The sequence below is a fragment of the Papio anubis genome, chromosome 6 (genome assembly GCF_008728515.1).
Source record: "Papio anubis isolate 15944 chromosome 6, Panubis1.0, whole genome shotgun sequence".
Taxonomy (NCBI): Eukaryota; Metazoa; Chordata; class Mammalia; order Primates; family Cercopithecidae; genus Papio; species Papio anubis.
The window spans coordinates 109950472-109977784 of record NC_044981.1 but is presented as its reverse complement, the minus strand read 5'-3'; the positions used below and the strand labels follow the sequence as shown (position 1 = coordinate 109977784).

General features: G+C 36.2%; 1 protein-coding gene across 22 annotated transcripts in view; it reads right to left on the bottom strand.

Moving 5' to 3' along the window:
• Positions 1-27313, bottom strand: part of SYNE1 (spectrin repeat containing nuclear envelope protein 1) — a 523271-nt gene that overhangs the window by 327992 nt on the left and 167966 nt on the right. For 19 of the 22 annotated variants that reach the window (XM_021936839.2, XM_031667714.1, XM_021936840.2 and 16 more), the window contains 15 exons: positions 26075-26187; positions 25365-25533; positions 19863-19959; positions 19102-19304; positions 17020-17184; positions 16404-16556; positions 15261-15404; positions 12427-12600; positions 9584-9742; positions 9124-9288; positions 7329-7463; positions 4773-4931; positions 4351-4559; positions 3079-3187; positions 1038-1202 (listed from right to left, as the gene is read on the bottom strand). In XM_021936839.2, the coding sequence (XP_021792531.2) occupies positions 1038-1202; positions 3079-3187; positions 4351-4559; positions 4773-4931; positions 7329-7463; positions 9124-9288; positions 9584-9742; positions 12427-12600; positions 15261-15404; positions 16404-16556; positions 17020-17184; positions 19102-19304; positions 19863-19959; positions 25365-25533; positions 26075-26187 (2319 nt within the window). Of the gene's footprint in view, positions 1-1037; positions 1203-3078; positions 3188-4350; positions 4560-4772; positions 4932-7328; positions 7464-9123; positions 9289-9583; positions 9743-12426; positions 12601-15260; positions 15405-16403; positions 16557-17019; positions 17185-19101; positions 19305-19862; positions 19960-25364; positions 25534-25594; positions 26015-26074; positions 26188-26344; positions 27047-27313 lie in introns of those variants that run through there. The other 3 variants (XM_021936855.2, XM_021936856.2, XM_021936857.2) reach the window with 3 other exon arrangements.

The following is a 27313-nucleotide window of genomic DNA, read 5'->3' as shown; positions in this document are numbered from 1 at the left end:
CTCTGTTGCCCAGGCGGGAGTGCAGTGGCCAGATCTCAGCTCACTGCAAGCTCCGCCTCCCGGGTTTACGCCATTCTCCTGCCTCAGCCTCCCGAGTAGCTGGGACTACAGGCGCCCGCCACCTCGCCCGGCTAGTTTTTTGTATTTTTTAGTAGAGACGGGGTTTCACCGTGCTAGCCAGGATGGTCTCGATCTCCTGACCTCGTGATCCGCCCGTCTCGGCCTCCCAAAGTGCTGGGATTACAGGCTTGAGCCACCGCGCCCGGCCTTTACATTCTTATATTATCTTCCAAAGCACAAACTTAGATTTATCCAAAAATCTGGTCAGTAAAAATATTTTTGCTGATGGTGGAAGTGGCCCTACTGGAAATGAAGTAGATGGGTTTGTATATTTTAATCTATAAAGGAATATAGAAAAACATTAAAACGCATATCAAAACACTAGAAAGAGAATTTTACTGACCTGTTGATTAAATGCTGAATATTTTATTATTACTAGGGACCAGTTATTGAGCATTTACTCTATTTCAGGAACTACACTATGTGCTTTACATACATTACTGCATTAATTCATGACGCTGCTTTTTAGAGTGAGTATTTTTAACCCTGTTTTATAAATAAGGAAATCAAGACCTAGATGTTAAGTAAATTGAAGGTTACTTAGGAGGTAGGGTATCACATTTAAACTCTAACCCTGGATTTCTTTGAGCCTAAGCCTTATTCTTAGTCTCCATGACATACCTTAAGCTGACCATAAAATAACAATGCTTTTCATAGGAGTAAAAAGTGTGGATTTGATAAGTTTTATATTTCAGATCTAGGTCATGAAACTGAACTAACATTTCCAATAATGGCACAGACCAGACATCAAACATCCTCTTCATCTTTCCCAACAAGCTTCATATAAAAAAGCAAAACAACTATTCTGTTTCAACTATGGTTTCTTTATAAAATTACTTGCTAAACTACCAGAAGAAAAGAACCTTCCAGATGCCTCACCCAGAACTGTCTGTTTAGAGTGTGGGTAAACGCTATACCTCTGACAGCAGCGTCACCAGAGCCTTGAAAGAGCTGGATAATTTTGCCAGTTCATCTCCCTGCTTTTGGGCTTGGTTCTCAGAAGAAACTTCTGTCAAAACTTTCAGCCTGGATTTCAGCCAGCTGAGGGTCTCGCCCCTTTTGGTAACACCATTTCTGATCTCCTGAAATGAGAGAACACTTTTGATGAACACAGTGCAATTGTGAAATCATAACTTTCCAGCAATAGAGGACTCAGCCTAAGAAGGTTTGCAGGTGGAGCAGAATAGAGTCAGACATCATTCAGCAATACAGCGCCTGCTTATTTTACTTTGTGTACATATTTTTAACAAATGTCCACAAGTGCTTGAAAGAATACTGTTGTCTATACAAAAAAATCAGCTTCATAATTAGATTGGTTAGACACTTAGAGATATGTCCTTGATGATAAAAAAGATGATTCTAAAAATACTGTAGAAAAACATGAGATGCCACAATTGGCAACTATAACATACATACACTTTGTTATCTCACTTCCTGTGAGCTGGAAAGAAGATGGTATTTTGTGAAAAAAATAATGAAAGTTCTTTTTTTCAATCAGCTGATTTCTTTTATTGCACACTCTACTTGTTGAATATTGTTATGGATGCTCTAAAGATTTATTTTAACTTCATTAACTTATATTTTCTCCTTAATTTTTATTAGCTTTTAGAAGCCAATATCCCATATAGCAAGAAGTATAAATGGGAGCACAGTTCTAATTCAGGAAGGGAGGCTTTATTGACAAGAAAATGCTAGAAGGACTCCAGGGTTTCAGACCTCGCAGGGCTGCTGAATAAGGGAGAGGTGACTGGAGCAGCCTGTCCTCCCTACAGCAGCTCTGGGGTGGCTTGGGAGCAGGGGTCTCCAACCAGGACCACTCCAGGGCTTTGCCAGGGCAAATGCACACTGGATAGGAAATTGCTGGTTCCAGACCCCAGTGATGTCTTCACTCTAGGATGTGATTTTTTTGTGTGTACCATGAAAGTAACCAGTAGCAAATGTCGATATCCTTCCACATGCATACCATGACATTGAGCACCACTAGCATTGTATAATTTAATTGAAAAAGAAATGGGCTAGGGGCAATGGCTCACACCTGTAATCCCAGCACTTTGGGAGGCCTAGTGGGGCCAGTCGCTTGAGCCCAGGAGTTTGAGACTAGCCTGAGGAACATGGCAAAACCCTACCTCTATAAAAACTACAAACATTAGTCAGGCATGGTGGCATGTGACTATAGTCCCAGCAACTCAAGAGGCTGAGGTGGGAGGATTGCTTAAGCTCAGGAGGTCAAGGCTGAAGTGAGCTATGAAGGTGCCACTGCACTCCAAACCTTCTCAAAAAAAAAAAAAAAGAAAGAAAAAAAAACTCAAAGGACACGAACAGAAAGGAAATGTATTGTCCTCAACAGCAACTATGTGGCAACTATGTGACTTGCAAGCGTTAAAAATGTTGAAAGATGAAGACACTATTATGTGTCTAAGAGTGAGAGAGTGCCATTTACAGAATGCAAACTGTGTTTGAACCTGGGGCTCTGTGGCCCTGGTGGGGTTCCTCAGGCTGCACCCACACTCATAGAGGCTGAAATGAACCAATCCAGCTTAATGTCACATAGAAAGGATGCCTAGAGACCTTGTCCACTTCCCTGATTTTTCTGTGACCTGCCTTTTGCATAGCTGAAAATGTATTGTATAAAAGCATACAGTGTTCTTGTTTTCCATGATGATTCTTAAATCTCCACTGGGTTATACGCCCATGCATGCAATTTTCCACTCAGGACTCCCCATTAGCTGAAGATGCATTTGTGGCACCACGGAGCATGACTAACTCTCAAAGCTACCAAAGATTCAATAGGAAAAAACTCTACAATGCTCCACAGTAATATGAGGAGATTTATTTTAAAGACAATTTTTAAGAATTTTTTTTTTCCAGAAAGAACAAAGGAGACAACCGTTAAATTCTCGAACATTATTTTTCCACTATGGGAAATTTTCCTCTAGCAAATAATGACCTTGAACTTACTTCAACGGCACGTCTAACCTCTCCGTGGTTGGCAGTATCGATGGCCTCACCCTTGATCCCCTTTAATTGTGTCTCATTTGTAGATATCCAAGATGAGAACTCAGAGAATCTGAAATAACATTAGTACTTTCTTATTAAAGGGAGAACATACCAGAATGATTAGAATATGTTTTCTATTTTGAATTTATTCATGGAAATTTAACAATTAAACATTAGTACTTTCTTATTAAAGGGAGAACATACCAGAATGATTAGAATATGTTTTCTATTTTGAATTTATTCATGGAAATTTAACAATTAAACATTAGTACTTTCTTATTAAAGGGAGAACATACCAGAATGATTAGAATATGTTTTCTATTTTGAATTTATTCATGGAAATTTAACAATTAAGTGATTACCAAATTGATTAACACATTTTCTGGAATCTGTTCTTTTAACATGAAGCTCATGTTGAAGGGCAGGGGTGACCACCTCTGTGCTCAGTTACTAGGGGCGGGGTAGTGGGGGAGTTCAGCTGAGGAAAAAGATGTGTTCTAGGGAATGAGTTCCTGGAAAAAAGGAAGGGACCACTTGAGGTCTGGCCTCGTGTGTCCCCACCAGGGTGAGACACAAACCTATAGAGTAAGAAGGCACCCTTTAGGGATATGAGGTTATATGGTTTGGCTGTGTTGCCACCCAAATCTCACCTTGAACTGTAGTTCCCATAATCCCCACATGTCATGAGAGGGACCTGGGGGGAGGTAATTGAATCATGGGGACAGTTACCCCCCTGCTGCTGTTCTCGATAGTGAGTGAGTGCTCACAAGATCTGATGGTTTCACAGGGGGCTTTTCTCCCTTTTGCTCTGCACTTCCCCTTCCTGCCATCATGTGAAGAAGGACATGTTTGCTTCCCCTTCTGGCATGATTGTAAGTTTCATGAGACCTCCCCAGCCATGCTGATCTGTGAGTCAATTAAACCTCTTTTCTTTATAAATTACCCAGTCTCAGGCATGTCTTCATTAGTAGTGTGAGAAAGGACTAATACATAAGGATATTGGGGAGAAAAGGATTGACCAACTTTGCCTCAAAGAGATAACATCTGGGTCACTTGGAAACGAAGTGCCTCACCCTGATTCTGACTAAAATCCATTCTTTATTAAATGAAGGATTTTTGTACAAGAATATGAGCAATAAATATGAAATATGTTATTTCTTGTTTTATCATGATCTCTGAACTAACAGAATGAAGTTTGACTACACCGCTCTCTGGAGACCATTCCGAGGCTACCTGTTAGTGTAGTCCTTCCACTTGTCTGGGTCTTCCATGAGCTTCCTGTAAGTGCTGTCAATGGCAGCTCGGAGCTCTTTGAGAGTCGCGTGACAGGTTCCAGGTGTGTCCCTTACTGGATCCCGGACTGGGAGTTTCACACAGAGTTCCTCGATGAGCTGTAACCTTTTCTCACAGAGATGATGAGGACCTTTGTCACTGAAGAAAACCTAATGTGTAATAAATGTTTTTATAATTCCTGTGAGAAGCCACACAGTACTTTTATTTTTTTCACAGAAAAACCAAAGGAAGATTCCCACGCAGACTACCAAGGTAGGGTAATTAAGCTATTTTTTTCAGATCCAAATCAAAATATTAGTAACATCCTTTATGGAACAATGTGACTTGACATTGCTATCCACATTGTGGTGTGGGAGACGTACCCTGTGCTCTTTAATTATCTTTTCACTGCCTTCCTGGGGCATCAGCTTGGTCTCTCGATCCAGCTCAGTTCTGCATTCTTCTACAGAGGCTAAGAACCTATTCTTCTCCACGTCAATCTTCAGATGAAGCAAATGATAAGGGGCTTCTCCTTGAAGATCCTACATTCCATAGGAAGATTCAGAAAATTAGGATGATGTTCCTGATTATGTATATTCCCAATTGAAGTGGCAAAAAAAAAAAAAAAAAAAAAAAAAATCCGTAACATATTCCTTTTAGGGCCAGTGTGAATGAGTCACTACTTTCCACACCTGGTCCCTCTACTTTGTATTTTTCCAAGTACCAGGACCACAGCAAATCCTTTCAGCCTGCTGTGGGTTAGGTGTTTTCTTGGTGATTACTTGATTTAATTCTCACAGTAGCTCTGCACGGTACCTTTTTTTTGGGGGGGGGGGGGGGGGGGTGAGATGGAGTCTCGCTCTGTCGACCAGGCTGGAGTACAGTGGTGAGATCTTGGCTCACTGCAACCTCTGCATCCTGGGTTCAAGCAATTCTCCTGTCTCAGCCTCCTGAGTAGCTGGGACTACAGACAGCACCACCACACCCAGCCACTTTTTGTATATTTAGTTGAGATGGGGTTTCACCATTTTGGTCAGGCTGGTCTTGAACTCCTGACCGAGGTGATCCACCCACCTCAGCCTCCCAAAGTGCTGGGATTACAGTCGTGAGCCACCAAGTCTGGCCAGTCCTGCAGAGTATTAATGTTCTTATTTTACAGATTACATCATTAAGTCTCAGGGGTAAGTACAAAAGCTAGGATTTTACCATAGATTTAAATCATACCCTCTCCCCTGTATGTGTCCCTTTTGATTTTGTCAATGACCTTGTGAGGTAGGAGGGGCAGATATTATACCTACTTCAAAAAGGAAAAACATGAGTAAAGCTTATTAGTGAAAAAAAGTTTTAAAAAGAAAAGAAAACTATAGCTCAGGCTGCTGACCACCTGGCATATCCTCTTTTCCTTAGATCATACCCTGAGAAACAAGCAAGCAAGCAAGCACTCAAACAATCCGTAACATTTCATGTTCTTTTTAATAATAAACATAAGCTTCATCATTAACTTTAGTCCCATCATTAATTTTAACTAACTTCTATCCTATGGCATTTTAAAGGATTACCTTTGAAAGAGAATACTAAGATGACTGATGAGAAAAATGAGGTGGGCCTATGGAAAGTCCCACCTAGATTAAATCCTAGAGGGGTGTGTGTGTGTGTGTGTGTGTGTGTGTAATAAAATGCAATCTTCAGTTATAGTCTTTATTCTGTAACACATTTACAATATGATATGCTTCAAATATACCTAACAAAGTTTGGATTTCTTTAATAATCCTTTTTTTTTAATGAAAAACTTGAATTTTCAAATTTAGCAATTTAGCAAGTAAAAAGGATATTTCTTTAACTGTGTTTTTCTTGTGCACAGGGATAATTATTTAGCTTATACTACTGAGATTTTTAAAATACACAAAGTGAGGCAACCTGATGCAGAGAGTTTCAGCTGCCTATCTTCTGAACTCCAAAACTCCTCCATATAACGCATGTGAAATATCACCTCAAGGTAGAACACACTCACCTACAGCTAGAGCTGTCTTCCTGTCTACCTCAAGGTAGACAGCCTTGCATGGGTCTCCACTGTGCTGCAGCTACTTCCAGAATCTGACATGCAGTCTGAAGTTGGCCTCCACAGGACAGACCCAGCTCATCTCCCATGGTTCTTCCACAGCCCATGACACACAAGTCAGATGGACGCCCATGGGCCCCCATGTCCTCCTGCACACTCTCCTGCTTTCTCTCTTCTGGGCTGCTGTGTCAGCCCCTGCCTACTCCCATTTCTGCTTCTTCTTTAAAGTTCTGGCTCAAAACTAGTTACTTGATTCACTGTTTTCCAACTTCCAAGTGGATCTACCTCCCTCTTTCAAAGCTTTCATAAATATAGGCACTTTTGGATTTGTCATATATTATACTTGTATTATTTGCAACTAATTATCTCCTTTACTGAACTTTTAAGCTCTTGGGAGAAAGAGGAGCATGCTTTGTTCATCATTGAATTCTTGACCACAAAATGTTTTCATTTATATTTTTTGATCACAGCTATCTCAACTAGATGGTATAAACCTTTGGGAGGAGAAACTATAAATACATGTTTTATGATTTCAGTAGGTATACGTAACAAGATTTATTCAGCAGAGAGAAGCTTACAAAATGTTGCTTGAATAAGTTAAACGTTCTTGTCACCCAGGATTTAAAAAAAAAAACCAGGAAACCAAAAAGAATGCTGGAGTAATAGGATAAAATTGATGCTGATAACAAATAGGAATAACACAATTCTATCATATATTATCAGGTTTTATTTAAGTCCAGTTTTTTGATTTTTTAAATGAGGGAAATAGTTACAGTGACTTTCCAGGAATTTCTAAATTTCTCTTACATTTGGACCTGAACACACTCAAGCTTCTCCCTTCATTGAGGATGCACGGCGTCTCCGTCCTGTCCTGACTCACCTTCCATTGTTTGTGGAGCTTTCGAACAGCTTCCTGAAGCCCCTGCTGCTCCTGCTCTGGAAGGATGTCCGTGAGTTCATCACAAGCTTTCAGGAACGCATTGAGCACCCTCTGATCCAGCTGACTGAAAAACTCCTGACATGGAGGGGGAAAGTGGGTAAGAGTGTTGGACAGACAAAAAGGCAGCATCAGGCATGATCAGCCTCTAAACAGCCTCTAAGACAGCTGCTGCCCTCTTTGAGACTTCCAGGCACCCACTATTGCTTTTTAAGAATGAACTACGTGCACCTATAGTTATGAATCAGAAGCCATCATATCCAAAATTCTACTATTTTTTTTTATTTTTTAGAAAAATTCTTTGTGGTTTTCAAATTTGGTAGAATATTCCAAAAGGAATATCTCGTCTTCCAAGGGGAGATGCCAAAACGTTGATTCTGCAGCGATAGAGCGTTGGTTCCCCTTTGGTGAAGTCAGAAGAACTGGACAGAAGCCAGGACTAAGCCTCATAATTCCACATTCCCCAACTGCAGTGCTTCAGGGCCTGATGCTTCATCATAAGCCACTGTCACATTCACACAAGTGCACAGAGAAGCACACATGTGCACACATAGGCACACATGCTACACATCAAATTGTGTTCCTCTTCAGACTCATATGTTGAAGCCCTACCCCCTAAATGTGATGATATTTGGAGATGGGGACTTTGGAAGGTAATTAGGTTCAGATGAGGTCATGGGGGTGGGGTCCTCATGATGGGATTAGTGCCCTTATGACGAGGAGCACCAGAAAGCTTGCTAGCTCACTCTCTCTGCCATGTGAGGGTGCAGGGAAAAGGCAGCCATCTGCAAGCCAGGAAGATAGCCCTCCCCAGAACCCTACCATACTGGCACCTGATCGCAGACTTCCCTTCTCCAGAACTGTGAGAATATAAGTTTCTGTTGTTTTAGCCACCCATCTATGATATTTCACTATGACTGCCAAGAAGATAAAGACAATATTACGTATGACTAAGTCTCACACAGTCTTAGGAGAAGACATGCAGAATTATTTTGTAAAAATAGTGATTCAAAACAAAAAGTACCATACTGTAGAGGTGAATAAACTGAATGAGATGTTTTATGTTTTGTGGTCACAGACATTAACCCTAAATCTAGTCTGCTGAATCACAAATACATTGCATATATCATTTGAGAGTGTGGTTTATACAAATAGCCACTGAAATGTCAGAAAAGATAACTCAAATACACATTCTCAGAGTGCTGGTTATTTCCATATACCATTCACAAACATTAAGACTAATGTTCTCAATATTGATACTGAGATGATAAACATGAAGATGGCTTTACAATACCGGGACAAGTTGTGTATCAGCCACCAGACTTCAAGTGACACAGTATCTATACTATGATATGGTGGATGTATAAAAATGAGCACAAAGGACTTAGCCAGTCACCTCGAGTTAAAAGAATCTTTAAAAGAATTGATTTAAAAGAATCTTTAGTTATAGACGAATTTGTCAGCTAAATAATGAATTAGTAATTTGGAGAACTTGAATTATTCTATGGCTACTATTCTGGGGGCTTAGGAATGGCCAATGACAAGTCAGCTCACTAACTGCTCCTGAATTTCTTTTTGCTCACCATATCTGTGGGTCTCATACCTAAAAAGTCTGTGCTTTCCTGACTCATCTGCCTGCTCGCCTTCTGTATCAGATCAGCGTGCCTTTTTTAAGGTTTTCATTCAAGGTCGTTTGTCCATGTATTCAGGTCAAGTGCCCCCCAAAGGGTGGACTCACAGTGTGTCTCCGCAGGAGCTCCTCCGGATCCCCCTTTTCCTCCAAGCCCTCCTGAGCAATCCGCAGCACCTTCTCCAACTCTGCTCGAGACTCCTCAAACTTCTTCATCAAGCGACTGTTGGTTTCCACATGCTTCTTCCAATCTCCAGTTTTCTTTACCATACTCTTGATGTGAAAAACAATCACAATGTGATGCTGCTTTCTCATTACTGAAAGGATCATTTTGTTAGAGGGTATTATTGATTTAAAAAGCACTTGGAAAAAAGACAGTTCATCATCATGGGAATAATGAACTCTTTTCAATATTAATTAATATTAGGTGAAAAAGTAGGACAATGACTGGCTTCCAAACACCAGCACATGAGGCGTTTTAGCAAGACTGAAAGCGCAAGTGATGGTTTCTTGTTTTCACTCTGCATTTTCCCTGGCTCACAACTCTAAAGCAGAGAGAGCAAATTACCTGAAAAGCAACATGAACATCTGCAATCTGTCTTTGTAGCCTCGTCTGATCAAAATGCTTTAACACGTTGCTCAAGGTCACAAACTTTTGAACACTTTGACTGCCTTTCTCAATAAGTGTCAAGGTTTTCTTACAGTTTTCTTGACAAGCTAACAGTTCCTATAAGGAAAGGAAACCCCACAACAATGTTATTTACAAGATAGAGTGAGAGAGAAAGAAACAGAGTGACCATTACAGATAATAAGAACAATATTATATAGCTTTTAGGCTTCTAATCAGCAATAAGTAAAACCAAAAGTACGGTGGAACATTTCAAAAGATCTCAATTTTAAATAATCACTGAAGTCAGCGCTTTCTTATATAGAGCATTTAAATGTTACAGAAAGTTTTTTTGAGATTTTTAAATACCTCATGTACATTTTATTGTAGTTAAGAAAATGACAGAGCATCAAAGTTATTTGTCTAAGTCTGCATTCCTCTAGAAAGGTGATAGGCCTATAGTTTATTGAAAGAACAATCATGAAATCAGTGAATACATACCAGGTTTTAATGTGACTAAACAAATTAAGCATCAATGCACATTCACTTTGCTGAAAGAGATGCACGACATATGTATTTTGTATATCCTAAATTTATAGTATTTAAAGGTATACAACCTATCAGTCTTATTAACGAAATGGTAGGGTTCAGATCCTAATAAAAAAAGGCAGCAGACCCATGCACTTGGGGAAGACTTCCAACTGTCCCACGTTTGCAGGACAAGATGCAATGGTGACAGACACTTCCACCTCTGAGTTGTGGCCTGCAATTGTGATTTTGGCAGTAGACAGCATGGAAGTCATCGAGCCCAGTACAAGGCAGAGAGTCATTTTTTGACTTGAATTATACCATTTGCATTTCAGTATCCTCAACTGCATTAAAAAAGTATATTTCAAACTGCTCATTTGGATGCCATTTTTGGATATCCAGATGCAAATATCAAGAGCACGGATTTTTTGTTTGTTTGTTTTGGGAAAAACAGAATAAAGACATACTTTTTCCTTTTGAAAACTTAGGAGATAAAAGGGTAATATAAGTTCAAAATGTACTATTAGATTTTATTATTAATAACGCTATGAATATTATTTGAATTATGGAAAGATTGTTTACTGACAACTTGCACAAATTTAGAAATGCAGGAGATGTCACCATGTCTAAAAATGAAAGATAATCTCTATCCAATACAATGAGAATGCAGTTTGGTGGTATAATCATTGTGGCTTCACTACAGACAATAATAATAATAATAGTGCTATCAGTCATATAGTGCCACTTATTATATGCTAGTGACATTATGGTATATCTAATGTAATATCTGCAATAAGCTTTAAACTCAGGTATTGTAGCCTTCATCTTAAAGTGAGGAAATTAAAGTTAATCAAAGCTTCCTAATTTGCAATATTAGATCTAAGATCTGAATATCTGTCAGACTCATTTCAGACACTCTTGGCTCTTTCTACTAATGATGCCACCTTCCTCCCATGAATCTATTTCAATTAATGCAGTGGCAAACCTTTTGTACATTAGTTTCTCTCTCCTCTGATGGATAGGTTCATTTATAATAAACCAAATAACTCAATTAACTACAACACTCAGTAGGAGACTGCTATACATACAATATGTTTACTAAAAATAAGACGAAGAAAAATGATTATCACATCAAACACATTTCCAGAGTTTCAAGGTTGTTTATACTGTCGTATTCCAAGAGGCAAAGAAAAGATCTCATAAGACAGAGGTTATAGATACTGGGTGAAAATGGAAAGCAATTGTTTTTATTATATATATGTAAATATACATCTAAATTATCTATCTATCTGTTTTCAAAGTATCAAGAAATGAAGGCACATATACCTTTTTAAGTGAAATTAACCATTTTGTCAATCAGCAAGGCAGCACGTAATGCCTAAAGCTATATGTGGGAAGTAACAGTAAAGGATTCTCCAAAAGAAAGTCAACATCAGAATGAAAATATTATATCTGTAGATATGACACAAATATTTATATATTTTATATAAATATCTCTATATGTGTTATATATAATTTATATGTATTTATCTTCTAGTTATCTAATGTAGAGACAGGATATTTATTTAATTTTCTTATAGTGTCCTTCTACTAGCGAAGCTAGGGATCATCTTTCATGAACAAAGCCCATAAAAAGTTTAATATAAATAAATTCTCATTTGTATTTTTAAAAGGCTAGACTATATGTAGTCTATTGCTAGTAGACAGGCACTATATGAAAATTAAATAGACACAAGGCAGAGAAATAATAGAAAGTCCTTTGACTGTGGGTACCCTTAATGTTTGACGTTAGAGAGCGGATTTGGCTCCATCTCTGGAACACATCCCTTATTTCCCAGAGACATTGTGAACTTTGCACTTTCCGTACTTGGGGCTCAGGATGCATGGCTTACGTGTGCACACAGCAGAGGTTTATAAATGTCTGCTGAGTATTGCCAGCCCACAATGTTGCTCCATTGATAGAAAGGGGAGCTGGATGCTCATAACAAACCATGTTTCCTAATTTTGCTCAACTCAGTGAACTTACTGATTCAGATGAAGAGCCTGGTTTGCTCCTGAGTCCAGCTAGACCGTTCGCTGGAAACAGCTCACATAGTCCCTCCACTGACAGTGAATGGATTTTCATCTTTGGACAAGACATGTATTTTTGTTTTGAGTTAGTAATACTATTCTAGAAAAATGTTTCTTGTCCCAACTGAATTTCTATTCCTGTAAGCAACACCCTGGTCTTGTTACACGTTTTAGAATAATTGTCTCCTGAAAGGGATTGTTCTCACCTGATGTTTTTGTTTAAAAAGAGCACTCGATTGTGCCTCACGCTCAAGAACTGTGATAATTTCATTGATTTTCCCAAGTGAGTCATAAAAAGACGTCATCTGCTTTTCTAATTCCTCCAAAGGAATCAACAGCTGCTGAGACTCATAAAGGAGTGGGGAGTAACATTCTTTGACCTTTAAAAACATAAAGACAAAAATTCCATGAAAGACCATTAAGTGCCACTAGCTCAGGGAACGTTCATAGCTCTGAGGAACATTTTCTTTAGTGACATGATCATTTGGTGCTTACAAATATTCAAAGACATTTCTTTAATGATATTTCCTCTATATTGTCAAATTTTGCTGTGAAAAATAATAGTGCTGTACCACTGAGACAAATAAATGGCTACTGAGTTTTCTCATGAAAATTCATCTAAATCGTCCATCTGGATAGCACTTTCTCATCTAAATGATTGTTTTTAGTGAGCCAGATGGCATCGAATTATACTTCATAAACCATGCAACTCATTTTCACTTTGGCCTTGAAATCTGACCTAAGAGAGTCACGAATTATTATTACATTATCTAGACCAACCTGTGTCTTCCAGCTTTGTTTTCAAGAGGTCGCCTACTTGAACATTTGACTGCTGATAAACTTAGAAACCTTTTGGCTCACTCTTCCAAGACAGGCCTGTGCTTTCCTGCCTCCCACCAGCTCCATGCTTTGCTGCTCCCTGCTTATCAACAGCCTACTCATCTGAAGCACTAAAGTCATACCAATTTACTCACGAAGCTTCTCATGCTAGGGGAGGGCTCTGTAGTCTGAATTGAGGCAGCCGTTACCTGTCACTTGCACTTGTCTTGTAAAATATGTTTTAGTCTATAGACCTGCATTGTCTTAATGATGAGGCCATTAGCTTCTAGAAATCAAGAGCTCCAGGAGGTGTCTACTCTGTCATCCTCTAAGAACTTCCCACCTCTTGTCTTACTTTCAGATAACCAGGGAAAGGAAATTAATCAGTATTTGTTAGTAAGCCATTCTTTGTTTTTCATATAGTATAAAGACAATAATGTTCTAACCAGATGAGACATATTCCAAAAATAATCCTTGAAGGAAGGGGAGAGGGCAACGTTTTGCTCTACTGTTAAACACAGAATTACGTATGAAGAAATGTTTTTATGTTCTAGGATGTATTACCTGAAGTACACACTCATCAAAAGAAAGTGGCCATCCTGCTACTGCAACAAGACCCTGATATAACTACCTTGAACAAAACCAAGAGAGTCTACTAATATGTATACAAATCAGTGTGTTTTATTGATCTCTCCTGGGTACAAGAGAAAACCTATCAAGATGCTGCATCTGAAACAGTAAAAAGGCAAATGATAATTTGCTTTCTCAGGGATTGCCCTGAACACCCAAGCACGGCTCAGCCTAAGACATGTAAGCTCAGCTAAGGCCCTGAAAGCTGCTGGGGAGTTATCAAATTGGAAATGTTGACTTCAAATTGTACTCATTGTTTAGCAGCTTTTACTAGTAGCCAATATTATCATTATTGTCCACGACCTTTAAATTATAAATAATTCTAACTTGAATGTTAAAATAAAATGAATAGAATATAAACATTCTCATGCATACCAGATTGACAGATAAAATTTTCTCTTTTTTATGGTCATGATTTTTCCTATTTTAGCTTTTTGAATGCATTCTTTTTCATTAATTTCCTACTACTGATGTCACAAAGGTCATTCTCTTCCTTTTTACCTTTCTTTCCTATTTAACAGGGTCTTCTACTTTGTTTCTACTTTGTTTTTCCATTCTTCATTTTAAAATGTTTCCATTCATTTATTATAATCACTTCTCTCTTTTACCAGAAATTAATTACCCAATCTAGGTGGACTTTGCAAACAATACCATCTTCCTAAAATTCAAATTTGGATAGATAACAAATCCCAATGGAACTTCCAAAGTTCCTAAGGAAAATCACTGAATAGAACAGAAAATGCTTATGACTAGTTCTTACATCCATCTAGTTCCCCGTACAGAAAAGATATAAATGTATATTTTCTTTTCTTTTCTTTTTTTTTTTTTGAGACAGAGTCTCTCTCTGTCACCTAGGCTGGAGTGAAATGGCGTGATCTGGGCTAACTGCAACCTTTGCCTCCCAGGTTCAAGTGATTCTCCTGCCTCAGCCTCCTGAGTAGCTGGGATTATAGGTGCATGCCACCACGCTCGGCTAATTTTTGTATTTTCAGTAGAGACATGGTTTCATCATGTTGGTCAGGCTGGTCTCAAACTTCTGACCTCGTGATCCGCTCGCCTCAGCCTCCCAAAATGCTGGGATTACAGGTGTGAGCCACTGCACCTGGCTGAAATGTATATATTCTAAGCCTAAGTGAGTTCCATGAGATGAGGAGGGCAGAATTTCCATGGCTTTGTTGCTATGCTTACAGAAAATTGCATAAATGAGTTTGGAGTGGAGATATATCAAACAAATCTTAATAAATTCTCATTCAAATTTATGATCCCCTCTTCCTCCTCCTCATCTCCTTTTTCTCTTTATCTCTCTTTCCCTCTCTTGGTTTTATCACATGTAACTGTTCCCCCAAAGTATCTAACTTTCTATTAAAATACAGCTATAATACTTCTAAATTAACAGAGGTAATACTTGGTATCAGCATCATAGTTTTATTTTTTTTTAATTCATGACAAAGTTACTAAATCAAGAGTCCCAATTAGAAACAAAAGCATTGTTAACAAGTAAACACTTTGCCCATGGGGAGAAGGAGGTAGCAAGCAAGCTGAAGGCACTGTTGGTGCACACAGCCTATTGTGCATTAAATTATTTTCGCACCTTGGTTAGCTGCTCTTTGAGCTTTGACATTGTTGCAAACATTTCTTTTCCTTCTTCTTGGGGGCTTTCTTTGGTAATGAGGTGTGCTGTCTTTGTAATTATCTTGTATTGGGCATCCATCACAGGCACCCTCTGCTCAATATCCTGCATGAATCATTGAAACAGCCAGATTCACACATGACACATTTCCTCTTAGTTTCAGGATTCCACAGAAGGCAGAACAAAGATCAATATGCACTGTATAAAATCCAATACTTACACTAAACTTTCGATGATTCCAGTTTTTGCTTCCCTTCATTACTAATAAATATTGGTAATATTATATAGTCAATAAAATTTTCCTTTAAAAGTGACCAAAACATCAGGATGAGCTGAAATAATCTTTGTACTTTCCAAAACAAACCCCATGTTAATGTAGTATGGAAATATAAAATATAAAGTAAATGTATATTTAAAATGTGGGGCAATTCTGATTTTAAAAATTAGACTGGTTTTCTTTAAAAAAAAAAAAAAAAGTAACTAATTGCCATTATAAAAACGTATACATTAGAAATCTTAGGATAATGACAATTTAAATTACTTACAGTCTTCTCCCACAGGAAAAAACCAAAGCCAACATCTTATCTATACATCATTAAGTTTTTTTTCCTGTGTTTATACCCATTTTTAAATTTTTACAAAGACAAAAGAATGATACTGTTGTTCGCTTTTCTCATGTAACAATATGTTGCAAAATCTTACCATGTCATTAAAAATTCTTCCACTACTTCATTTTTGAGAGCTGCAGGCTATTCAAAATATGCAAATACCACAGTTCATGCAAAAAATCCTTTATTATGGAAAGTATTTAGGTGGAGGTGCTATCTATAGATGTCTCCTGTTTTTTCCTAGTACTTTATAATTTGGTTGTAGAAAAAAAATCTCCAAACTGAAAAACAATTTGAAGTTACTTTAAATGATCAAGACATGTCTTTTTTACGTTCAATACATTTTTTCTGACAGGTACAAATTGGGACATACAGACATGTCAAAATGATGCTCAGGAGACACAGAAACAGCTTTTGCAAATGATCTGAATAAACTTGTTGATCTTTCTTCTCACCATAGAGTAGGTTTTTTCATTTTGATTCAGAAACCCCTCACCTCCAAGTCTTGAATTAATAACTTGACATTCATAAAAGAGACTTCTAAGGGTTCACAAAGTTTCTTATGGGCTTCCGTTGCAAAAGCAGACAGGGTAACAACACAGTCTGTGTATTCCTTCTTCATTCTGTCCATCTCATCAGCTTGAGCATACTGTTAAGGAAAGGGAGGCGGGAACATCGTGAAAGCCATTCAGCTGCGACCACTGGAACCACAACTTTCACTTTCACATATTTTCTGGAATTGTTATCTGGTAAGAAAGACTCTAATCCTTGATTCTCATTTTAGATAAATTTGAAGTAAGTCCAATTAGTTTTAAAGAAAAAAAGAAACTAGCACAAAAATGAAGAAATATGATTTGAAACAAGAATCATTCCATATAAGTAGGTGCCACATGTCAACATAATCCTTAATCAAACTAATGCATTTCTGTAATGTTCCTCCATTATACATGGAAAAGAATGAATAATCAACCATAAAACACACTGGTTTTAAACATATCTATGCTTTGCCTTAACAAACCCGTGCTCTAAAAATAGAATTCTCTCTAAACAGACTACTTATCACATTTGTAACACATACACGTTTGAGGTGTATATAGATTTGAAAGACATACTTGCTTGACTTCCATAAACAACTCCCTCCACCGCCCATTTAGCAACAGTAATTGCTGCTTCAGGTCACGGGAAACCATCTCATCACAGGTTTCAATTAGAAAATTGCCAGCATCATTCATGGCAGTATGCTGCTGAATCCAATGAGGTAAATTTCGAAAAAAATCCTAAACAATAAAGAATGCACAATATCGTAAACCATAAACCAAATATCAATGACTGATATGAAAGTGACTAAAGTAGGAAAAATATTTTTGTTTTAATGTTCATGTGAATTTTAAGAAAAATCATAAATCTCTTTAAAAATACATATTTTTGATAAAAAAAAAGTTTCAAAATGTGAGCTAGAGATACTGTCTTTTTTAAAAGAACATTTGTGCCATATCATTTGCTGAAGACAAAACAAAACATGATGACCACTTTCTGTTATTTCTATTTTACAGATTAAAAAGCTGAATTTCTGTAAGTGTAAGACACCTGTGTATAACCTTCAGGATAGTAAATACCAGTGCTAGAGTCATATAAAAGCATAATACATTCGGGAAATATATAGCTTCCTTTTTTATTTGTATAAATGTATGGGGTATGAGTGCAATTTTGTTACACGCATAGATCGTGTGGTGGTAAAGTTGGGGCTTTTATTCTTTTTTAAAGAAAGAATAGCTTTCTTTAATAATTTCTTTTTGACCTGTTACTTTTGATTTTTAAATTTCAATGCAGTACATTAAGATAATTAGCAATCATGGAGATAAACCATCAAAGAAAAAAATTTTGAATTAGATATCTGAGTCAAGAGCACTTAGTACAATAACACACTTTCTTGTTTATTTAAGGGTTCCCTCTTGGCAATGAAACAGTTTCCAACTCATTTTAAATAAAGCGTATGTGTGCACGTGCACACACGCAACACATATCACAGTGAAAAACAAGGATACCAAAGATAATTCAAAATCCATTTCATAAGCCATGTGTGGGAGGACTTCCTACATATATAAATAGATGAGAACACTTCTGTTTCTGGTGGTTATATTTCTTTGGATCAAATTAACACAGATGACATCTACTAGGGCACTGCTAGTCTAATCAGAAAAGCCAAAATCGATATGAGTACATGGTTATTGCCTCCCTCAGCTACACAAGAATAGTTGATCTACATGAAATATAGAACGGTAAAACATTTAAAAGTGATACATCTACTTGCCCAAACAATAATAGATGAACCAATCTTGGATGGCATGTGGCAATTCTAATGCATGCATTTTTAGTATCACTTACATATAAATTTTAGTATCACTTACATATAAAAGAATAGTTGATCTACATGAAATATAGAACGGTAAAACATTTAAAAGTGATACATCTACTTGCCCAAACAATAATAGATGAACCAATCTTGGATGGCATGTGGCAATTCTAATGCATGCATTTTTAGTATCACTTACATATAAATTGATTTTCCATGTAAAAATGCCAGGCTTCCATTAGGAAGTATATAAGCAGAAATCAGTCCATTTCATGTGATATTTACATATAAGTGACATTAACATAAAACAGTACCTCTCACAGGCACACACACATACACACTTATAACTGGCCAAAAAAGAAATCACTCCTACCCAGAATAAGACCCTTGCTTAAGGGTTGATAAAATCCAAAACAGAATATCTAACGAGATACAAATGTCATGGTCCAGCTGTTCAACTGGTGTATGCTCCCATATAGATTCAGTAGTATGTGCTTCAGCACTATGTGAAAACAAACCAAAGTTGTTTTCATCCTCTCTTAAATCAGGAAATCCACGAAGGCTGGGGCCCTGGTCACTCCCCTTTATAGGCAGAGTTCAGTGTAATAATATACTGCCCTTCCCTTTGTTGCCTGTTGGATTTACTCAACCCTCCATCGGCTTCTATTAAGCAGTGTATTTATTGGTCTCTTGGTAACCTGAAAGTGCAACTTTTCAGGCAAAGTCAAGATTCTTGAGTGACACTTGTAAATATATGAGACCCCCTAGTGAGCTATGCTGTAAAAGTCTCTCATTTTGACATACAGCAAATGTCTTTTCTTTTCACATGAAACAATTTTACCTTTTTGGCAATTTCTGATTGATTGAGCATTTTTTCAGCATCCTCTAGCCAGGCTTGTAGACTAGCCACTGTATTGCCATAGCGATCCCAGTTAGAGATCACTTCTTCCAGCATGCTCCTCACACTCCTAACTTCTACTGAGAGATTCCTCCACTGAGCAGTGGTTTCATTCATGAATTTCATCACATTCTCAGCTTCTTCCACTGAAACAGATAAAACCAATTATAACCCTTATCTTATATTTTAAATCCTCCACACCTTTTTTTCTATGGTCTTATACATTGGTGTGCAATAGTATCCATCACAAATGCCAGAGGTCATTTCCAACAAATTCGACAGACATAATTACAAATTGAAAACAAATATATTTTACAAATTGTATCTTTACACTCATTTACTTGATTGTTAATATTCAACTTATTCTATGTTTTTGCCTTTAATCCTTAGATGCAATTTAGAAAATGAAAGCTTATTTGTTCTCTCTTAGAGAACACACACACACACGCACACACACACACACACACACACAGAGAGAGAAAGAGAGAGAGAGAGAGAGAGAGAGAGGGAGGGAGAGAGTATGGTTATGCAGGTTAAGCATTGTACAAAGCCAAAGGAACTGAATTCAGTATGTGTTCTCCTGGCCAATGGCGAGGTCACACAAAAATTCCACGGACAGAAAGAATGACCTGATCAGATAGAAACCTGCAGGCTCTAAATTCTATTGCAGTCTACGTTGCAACAAATTATGTAGTATGTTTTACCTGAACCATCTGCTTTGACATACATCTCAGCTGTCTGTTTCAAGATCTGGTATGTCACTTCATATTGTTCAAAGAACTTGCTATTTTCTATAAAAGACTAGAAAAGGAGGAATGGTTAGAAGATAACAAACATTAGGCTCATCTGGAATGCCAAAGTCAATTTTCTTCAGTATAACTATAAGCATAGTTTACCCAAATTTGTTAATCTCACTCTTTCTGAAAATATAAAATTAATTCCACTGCTACAAATTACCTAAGATCATTCTGAACACATAAATCGATTCCACGTTTTTTATTCTAACCCAGTTCAGGACTGAGAAAACATTCTATTTCTTCACCAACCAAGGGTTTGCTTTTTGAAGAAAAGAAATGTCTCCAGAGAACTTGGGTCTAACATTTAGAAAGCACTAAATTTAGAAGAACATTTTAAAGTGTCCCACTGTGTTTCAGCTGTGGAATTCTCTTGCTCTTTGAACATTAATCCTGGTGAATGACTGCTCTGAGGAACTCCAGATTATAAATAAATCACACAGTGCACAAATACTTTCTGTAAAATAAAAAGTAAGTAGAAACATTGGAAATAATTACATATTCTATCCATGCTATCAATGGTCTCACATTTCAATGACCTATTATAGAAAAATTACAGTAAGACATTTACATATCATCTGTAATTTATATATATATATATATATAAAATAGAATCACTACTGGCAAGTGAACACTATAAAATTGAGAATATACAAAAAACTCCTTAGGTAAATTTTTATTATTGTTCACTTTTAGAAATATAAAATAATGCCTGTTTCAAAGATTATTCTTAATTCTCAAAAGTAGAAAATTAATGCAATTATAGTTAACAGCATATCACCAAAGGCTCTTTAATTTCTTGCAATAGTGTAATGAGTTCCTATGATTTGAATCTATTAAAATACTTGATAAATGTCACTGTCATAAATACAAAATTAGCCTTCAAAAACCATCTGAATTCTTGTATAGCATGCTGATGAATGCTTCATATAGAGATGCAAGACACTTGTGTGCAGAGGAAACATTATTCATATAGCAATTTCATACAAATCTCTGGATTTTTATTGATAAATGTTTATCATGTTCTGAGATAACATTTTACAAATTGTATCTATAACATATTTCATATCATTTTATGTTTATAAAGCATTTACTTATGAATTAACTATTCTTCAGGGATAAAGTGAATAGAGAAAGCTGTGAGCTGGAATGAGAAGTTCCAGGACGAATACTACATTCAATAACTTTAATTGGCTTTGTTTTATTTGTTTGAGAATGAAGTCAGACAACAATATTCTGATTAATTCACTATTTAGCCTTATATCTTCTTATTACAATCCAGTTGGGAAAAGAATAATTTACTAGAATTTAAATTTTGAATAATTTAACTAAACAAGCAAGTCATTATTTGATCAAAAATGGAAAATTATACCTAATGTTCGAGATACTGTGTAAGAAATCGAAGAAATAATTATATTTGGCAAAGTTTAAAAAAAAGTCTGCATTTAATATTGGTGCAAATTTCAAGAAGCTAAGAGCAAAACAATTGTTCTAAGTGTCAGAGAAATGGGAAATAGTGCCTATGGTGCACAGGAAGACTTAAATATGCTTTTGCCAGAGAAGTTTACAAAATAATTAAAAATGAGCAAGTTTGAGAAAAGCTTATTTCCAATTTAATTTTTAGTCCACAAGGCAGGAAAGAGCGGAGAATGTTTTCAGAAAGAATGTTTTATAAATGCCGTAGACACTCATTAATATATTTTTGAACTTGACTATTAGGAAGACTGGATGATTAATTTTTAAAGAAAGATACTTTTTTTAAATTTTAAATTTGTATTGGTCCATTTAATTTGGTCCTTCTTTTTCTGAATGTGGAGTAAATGCATTCAGCAATATGGATTATTTTTTCTATCGAACCACTGTAGCAGAATCGCTAAATCTTCATTTTACTGTAAGCTATTTAGACACACCTGTCAGAAAAATGCAAAAGTAAATACAAAGGCATATTTAAAATAATAATAACAAGATCCATTTATTTCTTTCAAAATAAGGTTGAAACTTGGATCCCAAGTTCAACAAATAAGCTATTTTAGTCAGGGGACTTTTGAAGTTGATGATGCTTCAAGAAAAGTAAGTGGCATGCTTATTTTTGGTATTCAACTTTAGTGTTAGTGACTGCATTTCTGCTTTCACAAGATGAGTGTAAATATAATAAATATGAAGCTCATCAATTTCCCTTGAATGAAACTATGCCAGATAATTCAAGATATTTAATATTAACATTGAGGAGAGGTTTATCAAGACTATTTACATTAAAATATAATTATGAATAATAAAATGAATATTCATATTTTGCTGCATTCACACAGTCCACAATTCAAGAGCTCTTTTACTTTTCTTTCATGTGAAAGATTGAAATATTAGCCTCTTTTTTCCATAGTGAAATGGAAGCACATATTTTGGTCATTGTCAACAATTCTGACAGCAAGGACTAAACCAATTACCTTTTGATTTGCATAACAGCATGCAATCACTTACCGATGGCACTTGGCCTAGATTACTGATGGCAAGTATTTGTGAAGTATTTTCCAAGAATTCTTTAAGCACTCAGGATGTACATTCTCTTTCTCTAACACTTAAAAAAAAAAGTATTCTTTCTTTTTTGCAGGATGGATAAGTCTGAAGTAAGAATTATGACTAAGGAAAATATAATTATGGAAACGTTACAGCCTGAATATTACTTTGGTTATTAGATGATGTAGCAGCATGTGGCTTACTATAATACTTTTTTTTTTTTTTTTTTTGAAATAGGGTCTCACTCAGTAGCTCAGGCTGAAGTGCAGTAGCAAGATCATAGCTCACTGCAGCCATGAACTCCAGGGCTCAAGCCATCCTCCTGCCTCAGCCTCCTGAGTGGTTGAAACTGCAGGCGCACACCATGATACCAGGCTAAATTTTTAAAATGTGGTGTAGAGACAGAGTCTCACTATGTTTCCCGGGCTGGTCTCAAACTCCTGGCCTCAAGTGACTCTTCAACCTAAGCCTCCCAAAGTGCTAGGACTACAGGTGTGTGTGAGCTATAACACTCTAAAAGGATAAGACAGGTTTTATGAGGTATTAACGTAGAATAAAAACAGTATATGTCAGTCTTTGTTCCCTAGAAAAATTCCTACCATTTTATTATTATTATTATTATCATCATCATCATTCTTAAACATTTGGGAAAGACTAAGTTTTCTAGAAATTAAGTTATTCCCAGACACATGGGTACTCAGTAGCTAAACCATGATCAAACACATTTCTAGTGGCTGGTATCTGCACTTCATCATTTCCCCATCACTACAATCATGCTGCCTCATACATAAATAACAGCAACTATCAGACTTTGACGGTACACTTACAGGTACGTAAGTGTAAAATATTGTCAGGTATGGACCAATATTAAATCAAACTGATATTCATGTGAATTGCATTCTTTAGATCACTAAGGTGTAAGATATCATATCAATGATTTGGTCTTTTAAGTTAAAAATATTTTTTTTTACTATTTTTTTAGATTGTGATAGCACTTAAGCTCAAGGGTTTTTGATTTGGAAAGATATGGATTCAATTTCTGATTCCACAATTTACCACCTGGAGCATGTGCCGCCAGGAGCAAGTGACTCGAGCCTATGAAGCCTCAGTGCTTCTGCACTGGCTCCTTGGTATCTAAAACAGTGTGGAACTCCCAGCCTGTAGGGCTGTCACTGAGATGAAGGATGATACATGTAAAACACTTGGCACGTGGGAAATGCTCCATACTCCACGGTTATCAAAACTATTAAACAAAATTACCTTAAAACCCTTCATGGAAAAGAAACAGAGTCATAAGTAGGTATTTTTCAGTAGCAGATGAGACTACTAGGAAATGTTCATTAAAACATGCTACATATGTAGGATAATCAGCAATTTTATGAATAGTTGTGAAAGTTACAAAGCAGTTTGGAATTAGCAGTTGAGTGAACTTGTCTTTAACTTTATGAAGTAGGCAGGGAGTACTAACGTTTTTATCATTAATAATAATTCCTTATTCACATACCATTTGAGAAAATCAAAGAGAATTATTAACATCATTGTGTTGGAACATTAACCTGGTGGAACAGTCTTATTAGCTGTTTAAATCTGATGGGTTGTTCTGAAATATCCAGAACAAAGACTGTATCTGGTATAAATAACTACTAGGCAGAGAGGGTATAATTTGGTAGGACTAAATCTGAAAATATACATGCATTTGTATTTCATATTTGAAGAACTAATGTAATTGCTTGAAGTTAAAAATCAAGTTTTTTCATAACTTTCCAGAATAACTTAAAATGAATTAAGGAACATAACAGACTTTGCATTTTGGAACAAATGTTTCCTAGACAATTTTAGTAAATCTAGGGAAAGATTTTACTGTAAAGCAGTTAAATCATTTTTTTTCTCAACTATATGTTGTTCACTCATCATAGAAAATGAAATTAAATTGTAGCAAAATAGATTACGGTTCTAAGATGCTTCAGTGAAAATATGGTTTCAATAAGTATTTCAAGCAGAACATGTTAGAGAGTCACTGTGACTAATCAAGTTATAAATGGGTTTATATTTTAAAAGTTCATTGATTTATCATAGAATTTGTGTTTAAACATAAATGAAATAGTACAAGACTAAGATACTCTATTAACATTAATTTTATGAGCAAACTTGCATTGAAAATTAATTTGTAGGAGGGGCATGTGTAATTAACTAAGAAATAACCTGTCTTTAGTAAGTATAATACACCAATTACATGTAAGTGAAAACTGCTAGTTACAGAGCAAACGAATTCTTTCATCAATGCAGGTCTATGATTCTAGTAAACATAGAATTGTCTATATTGATAGCCCAAAATATGAGACAATCTTTAAAAATTAAGTTGGTACAGAGATTCATAGATAAAATGTTACTCTTCCTGGGTGCACACAAGGGGCAATGAAGCTCAGGGAATGACGATAAAAAAAGACACAGTGGACACAATCTAAAAAAAATAGATAGTTCCCATTTGGACACTTGAGAATGGGTCTAAACTAGTCATAGTTGAATTTTAAAAGACAGGTAGTCAATCTTTAAGTATTTTAATGTAGTTGAAATGGTGACCTCCAATAAAAAATGTGGGTATGCAATACAAAAACTTTTTTAAAAAATCAATAAAGCCAGTCAGGATGGTCTCATATGATTAATGCAGCAAAGCATTAAACTTAACTGAACTAGGGGATTTTAAATAATAAAATTCCAAAGAAATAGGTTTAGATTTCAGATAATTCCGAAAAGCTCATAAACTTATATCTAGCCCATTTAACACACAGCTATCATTATGTTTAAATTCAAGATTAAAGCAACAGCATCAAAGAAACTGAACTGTGTTGCTAAATCCATGGCTCATCGGAATTCTCTGTCAAAGCACCGGGGACTCACCACGTAGTTTTGTAGAAGCTGCTCCACTGACTCTCTCCTCCCGTACTTAATGATCCAAGACTTCAGCTTTGACTCTGCAAGAACCAGCAGTGAAAGCAGACGGTACTTTAATTCTAAAAATTCCATTTTCATTAGGTGTAGCTCCGATGTGGAGGAAACAAAATGAAACCTAGAAATAAAACAGAGAGAATTTAGAGAATGTAACTAATAGTAACAGAACCGATGCTTACTTAACCTGTTACATGTCAGCCTTAAATAGAATGCAGCCACAAGCTCTTCTAACTCTGGCTGATCATTTTCTGGAGCTCTGATTCCTTTTCTAGCTCTGGATTTAAAAGCAAAACATGAATGATTGAAATATTCGATTTAGTTCTTTCCCCTGCCAACACATCTCTCGTCTGTTTCTTTTATAAGCTGTTTTTGCAATATTACATAATGTTCCTTACAGTACTGAACAAAAATACAGCCTCTGAAGAAACCATTTCTGTGATTTCCATGCTGTGGATAAATTCAGGTTCACTCTTTTCAGTTAATAATACATTAGAATGGTGGCATTCTTAGCAAGTCTTATGGGAGCCCACTTTCTATTTACCAAAGGCAGGCGCCTCTGTTAAAAAAAAAAAAATCATGAAAAAAGGAAAAAGACATGTAAAAAACATCCACCTAGCGTTTTAAAAAGAGATTTCATTTAAATGCAGATATTCTCTTACCTCTCGGCCATGTCCTCTAATTGATCAGGTGGCACTGGAATCCCGTTAACAGACCTGGTCCGGTAGATTTCATGGAATGCTCTTTTGTGGGCATCTGTGTTTTGAAGCAGATCCTAAGATACAGTTTAAAAAAAAATAAAAAATGAAAAACATGTTTCACAGAGGGCTAAGAAGCATAATTTCCAGCCTGCACCGATGAGTCAATGTATTCAACAATTTGATCCTGTTGCCACATTCAGAGGCAGCTTGGTGCCTGTCAAAGGCTCTTACCTTCAACAGGAGCTGGGTGCTTGTACTTAAAACACTATGCTGGAACTGCATCTAATAATTATGCATCTTTTAAACACACATGACACTTGCACAGCAATGCATTCAGACTTTTTAAAGGTACATGATCCCATGGAAAATGTAATTACTGCTATGAAATGATTTTAGTGTTTTTTGCCTTTCTTGATTTTGGATATGTTGGTTTTTAAAAGCTTAAAACTAAGCATGACAAATTGAAACCTTTAATGGCAAAAGAGATTAGGCTTTCTACTGTTATTTTATTTTGAATGCATGCACACTATTATAAAGTGATATTTGCTTGCCATCTAAAGTAAGTCAATCATATTACAATATATTTTGAAATACCCTTTTGATTAGAAAATTTCAAACAAGTGCAGGGAATACCCCATAGGTAACACAGTGGGAAGATTAAATGTGATGTTAATAAATATTCATTATAGACTGCATAGAACTCCACAGGTTTGATTTATTTATTTAGGTTAATTTGAATCTGCTTTGATTTGTTTGCTGTGTTTTTCATCACTTATAAACTAATTTCTAAAAAGGTGTATATGTATTTTACACTCTCTCACTCATTTCTCACATAGAAGCAGCAAAAAGGAGTTAGGTGAAGGGAGATTCATGCCTTAATTTCTAGAGCTTAGTTTATGTCCTGATGGCAGAATATATACAGTACTTAACAATGCGTCACTCATTGAAAAAGTAAGACATTAGGCCACCAAAATAATACATTAAAATGAATATTTTTATCTCATACCAAAATTTAGTGGATTAATTGGAGAAATTAGCAGCAAAATCAGCCTAAAATCAAAAGAGACACACTTGACTATGGGGCAAGTGAAGAGTTTTCTATTATAAATCAAAATGTTAAGGTTTGTATATGATTGTCCACATATGACATTTTAACATGGTAGAAAAACCTTAGGGCCAAACGATTTCAATCCTGATATA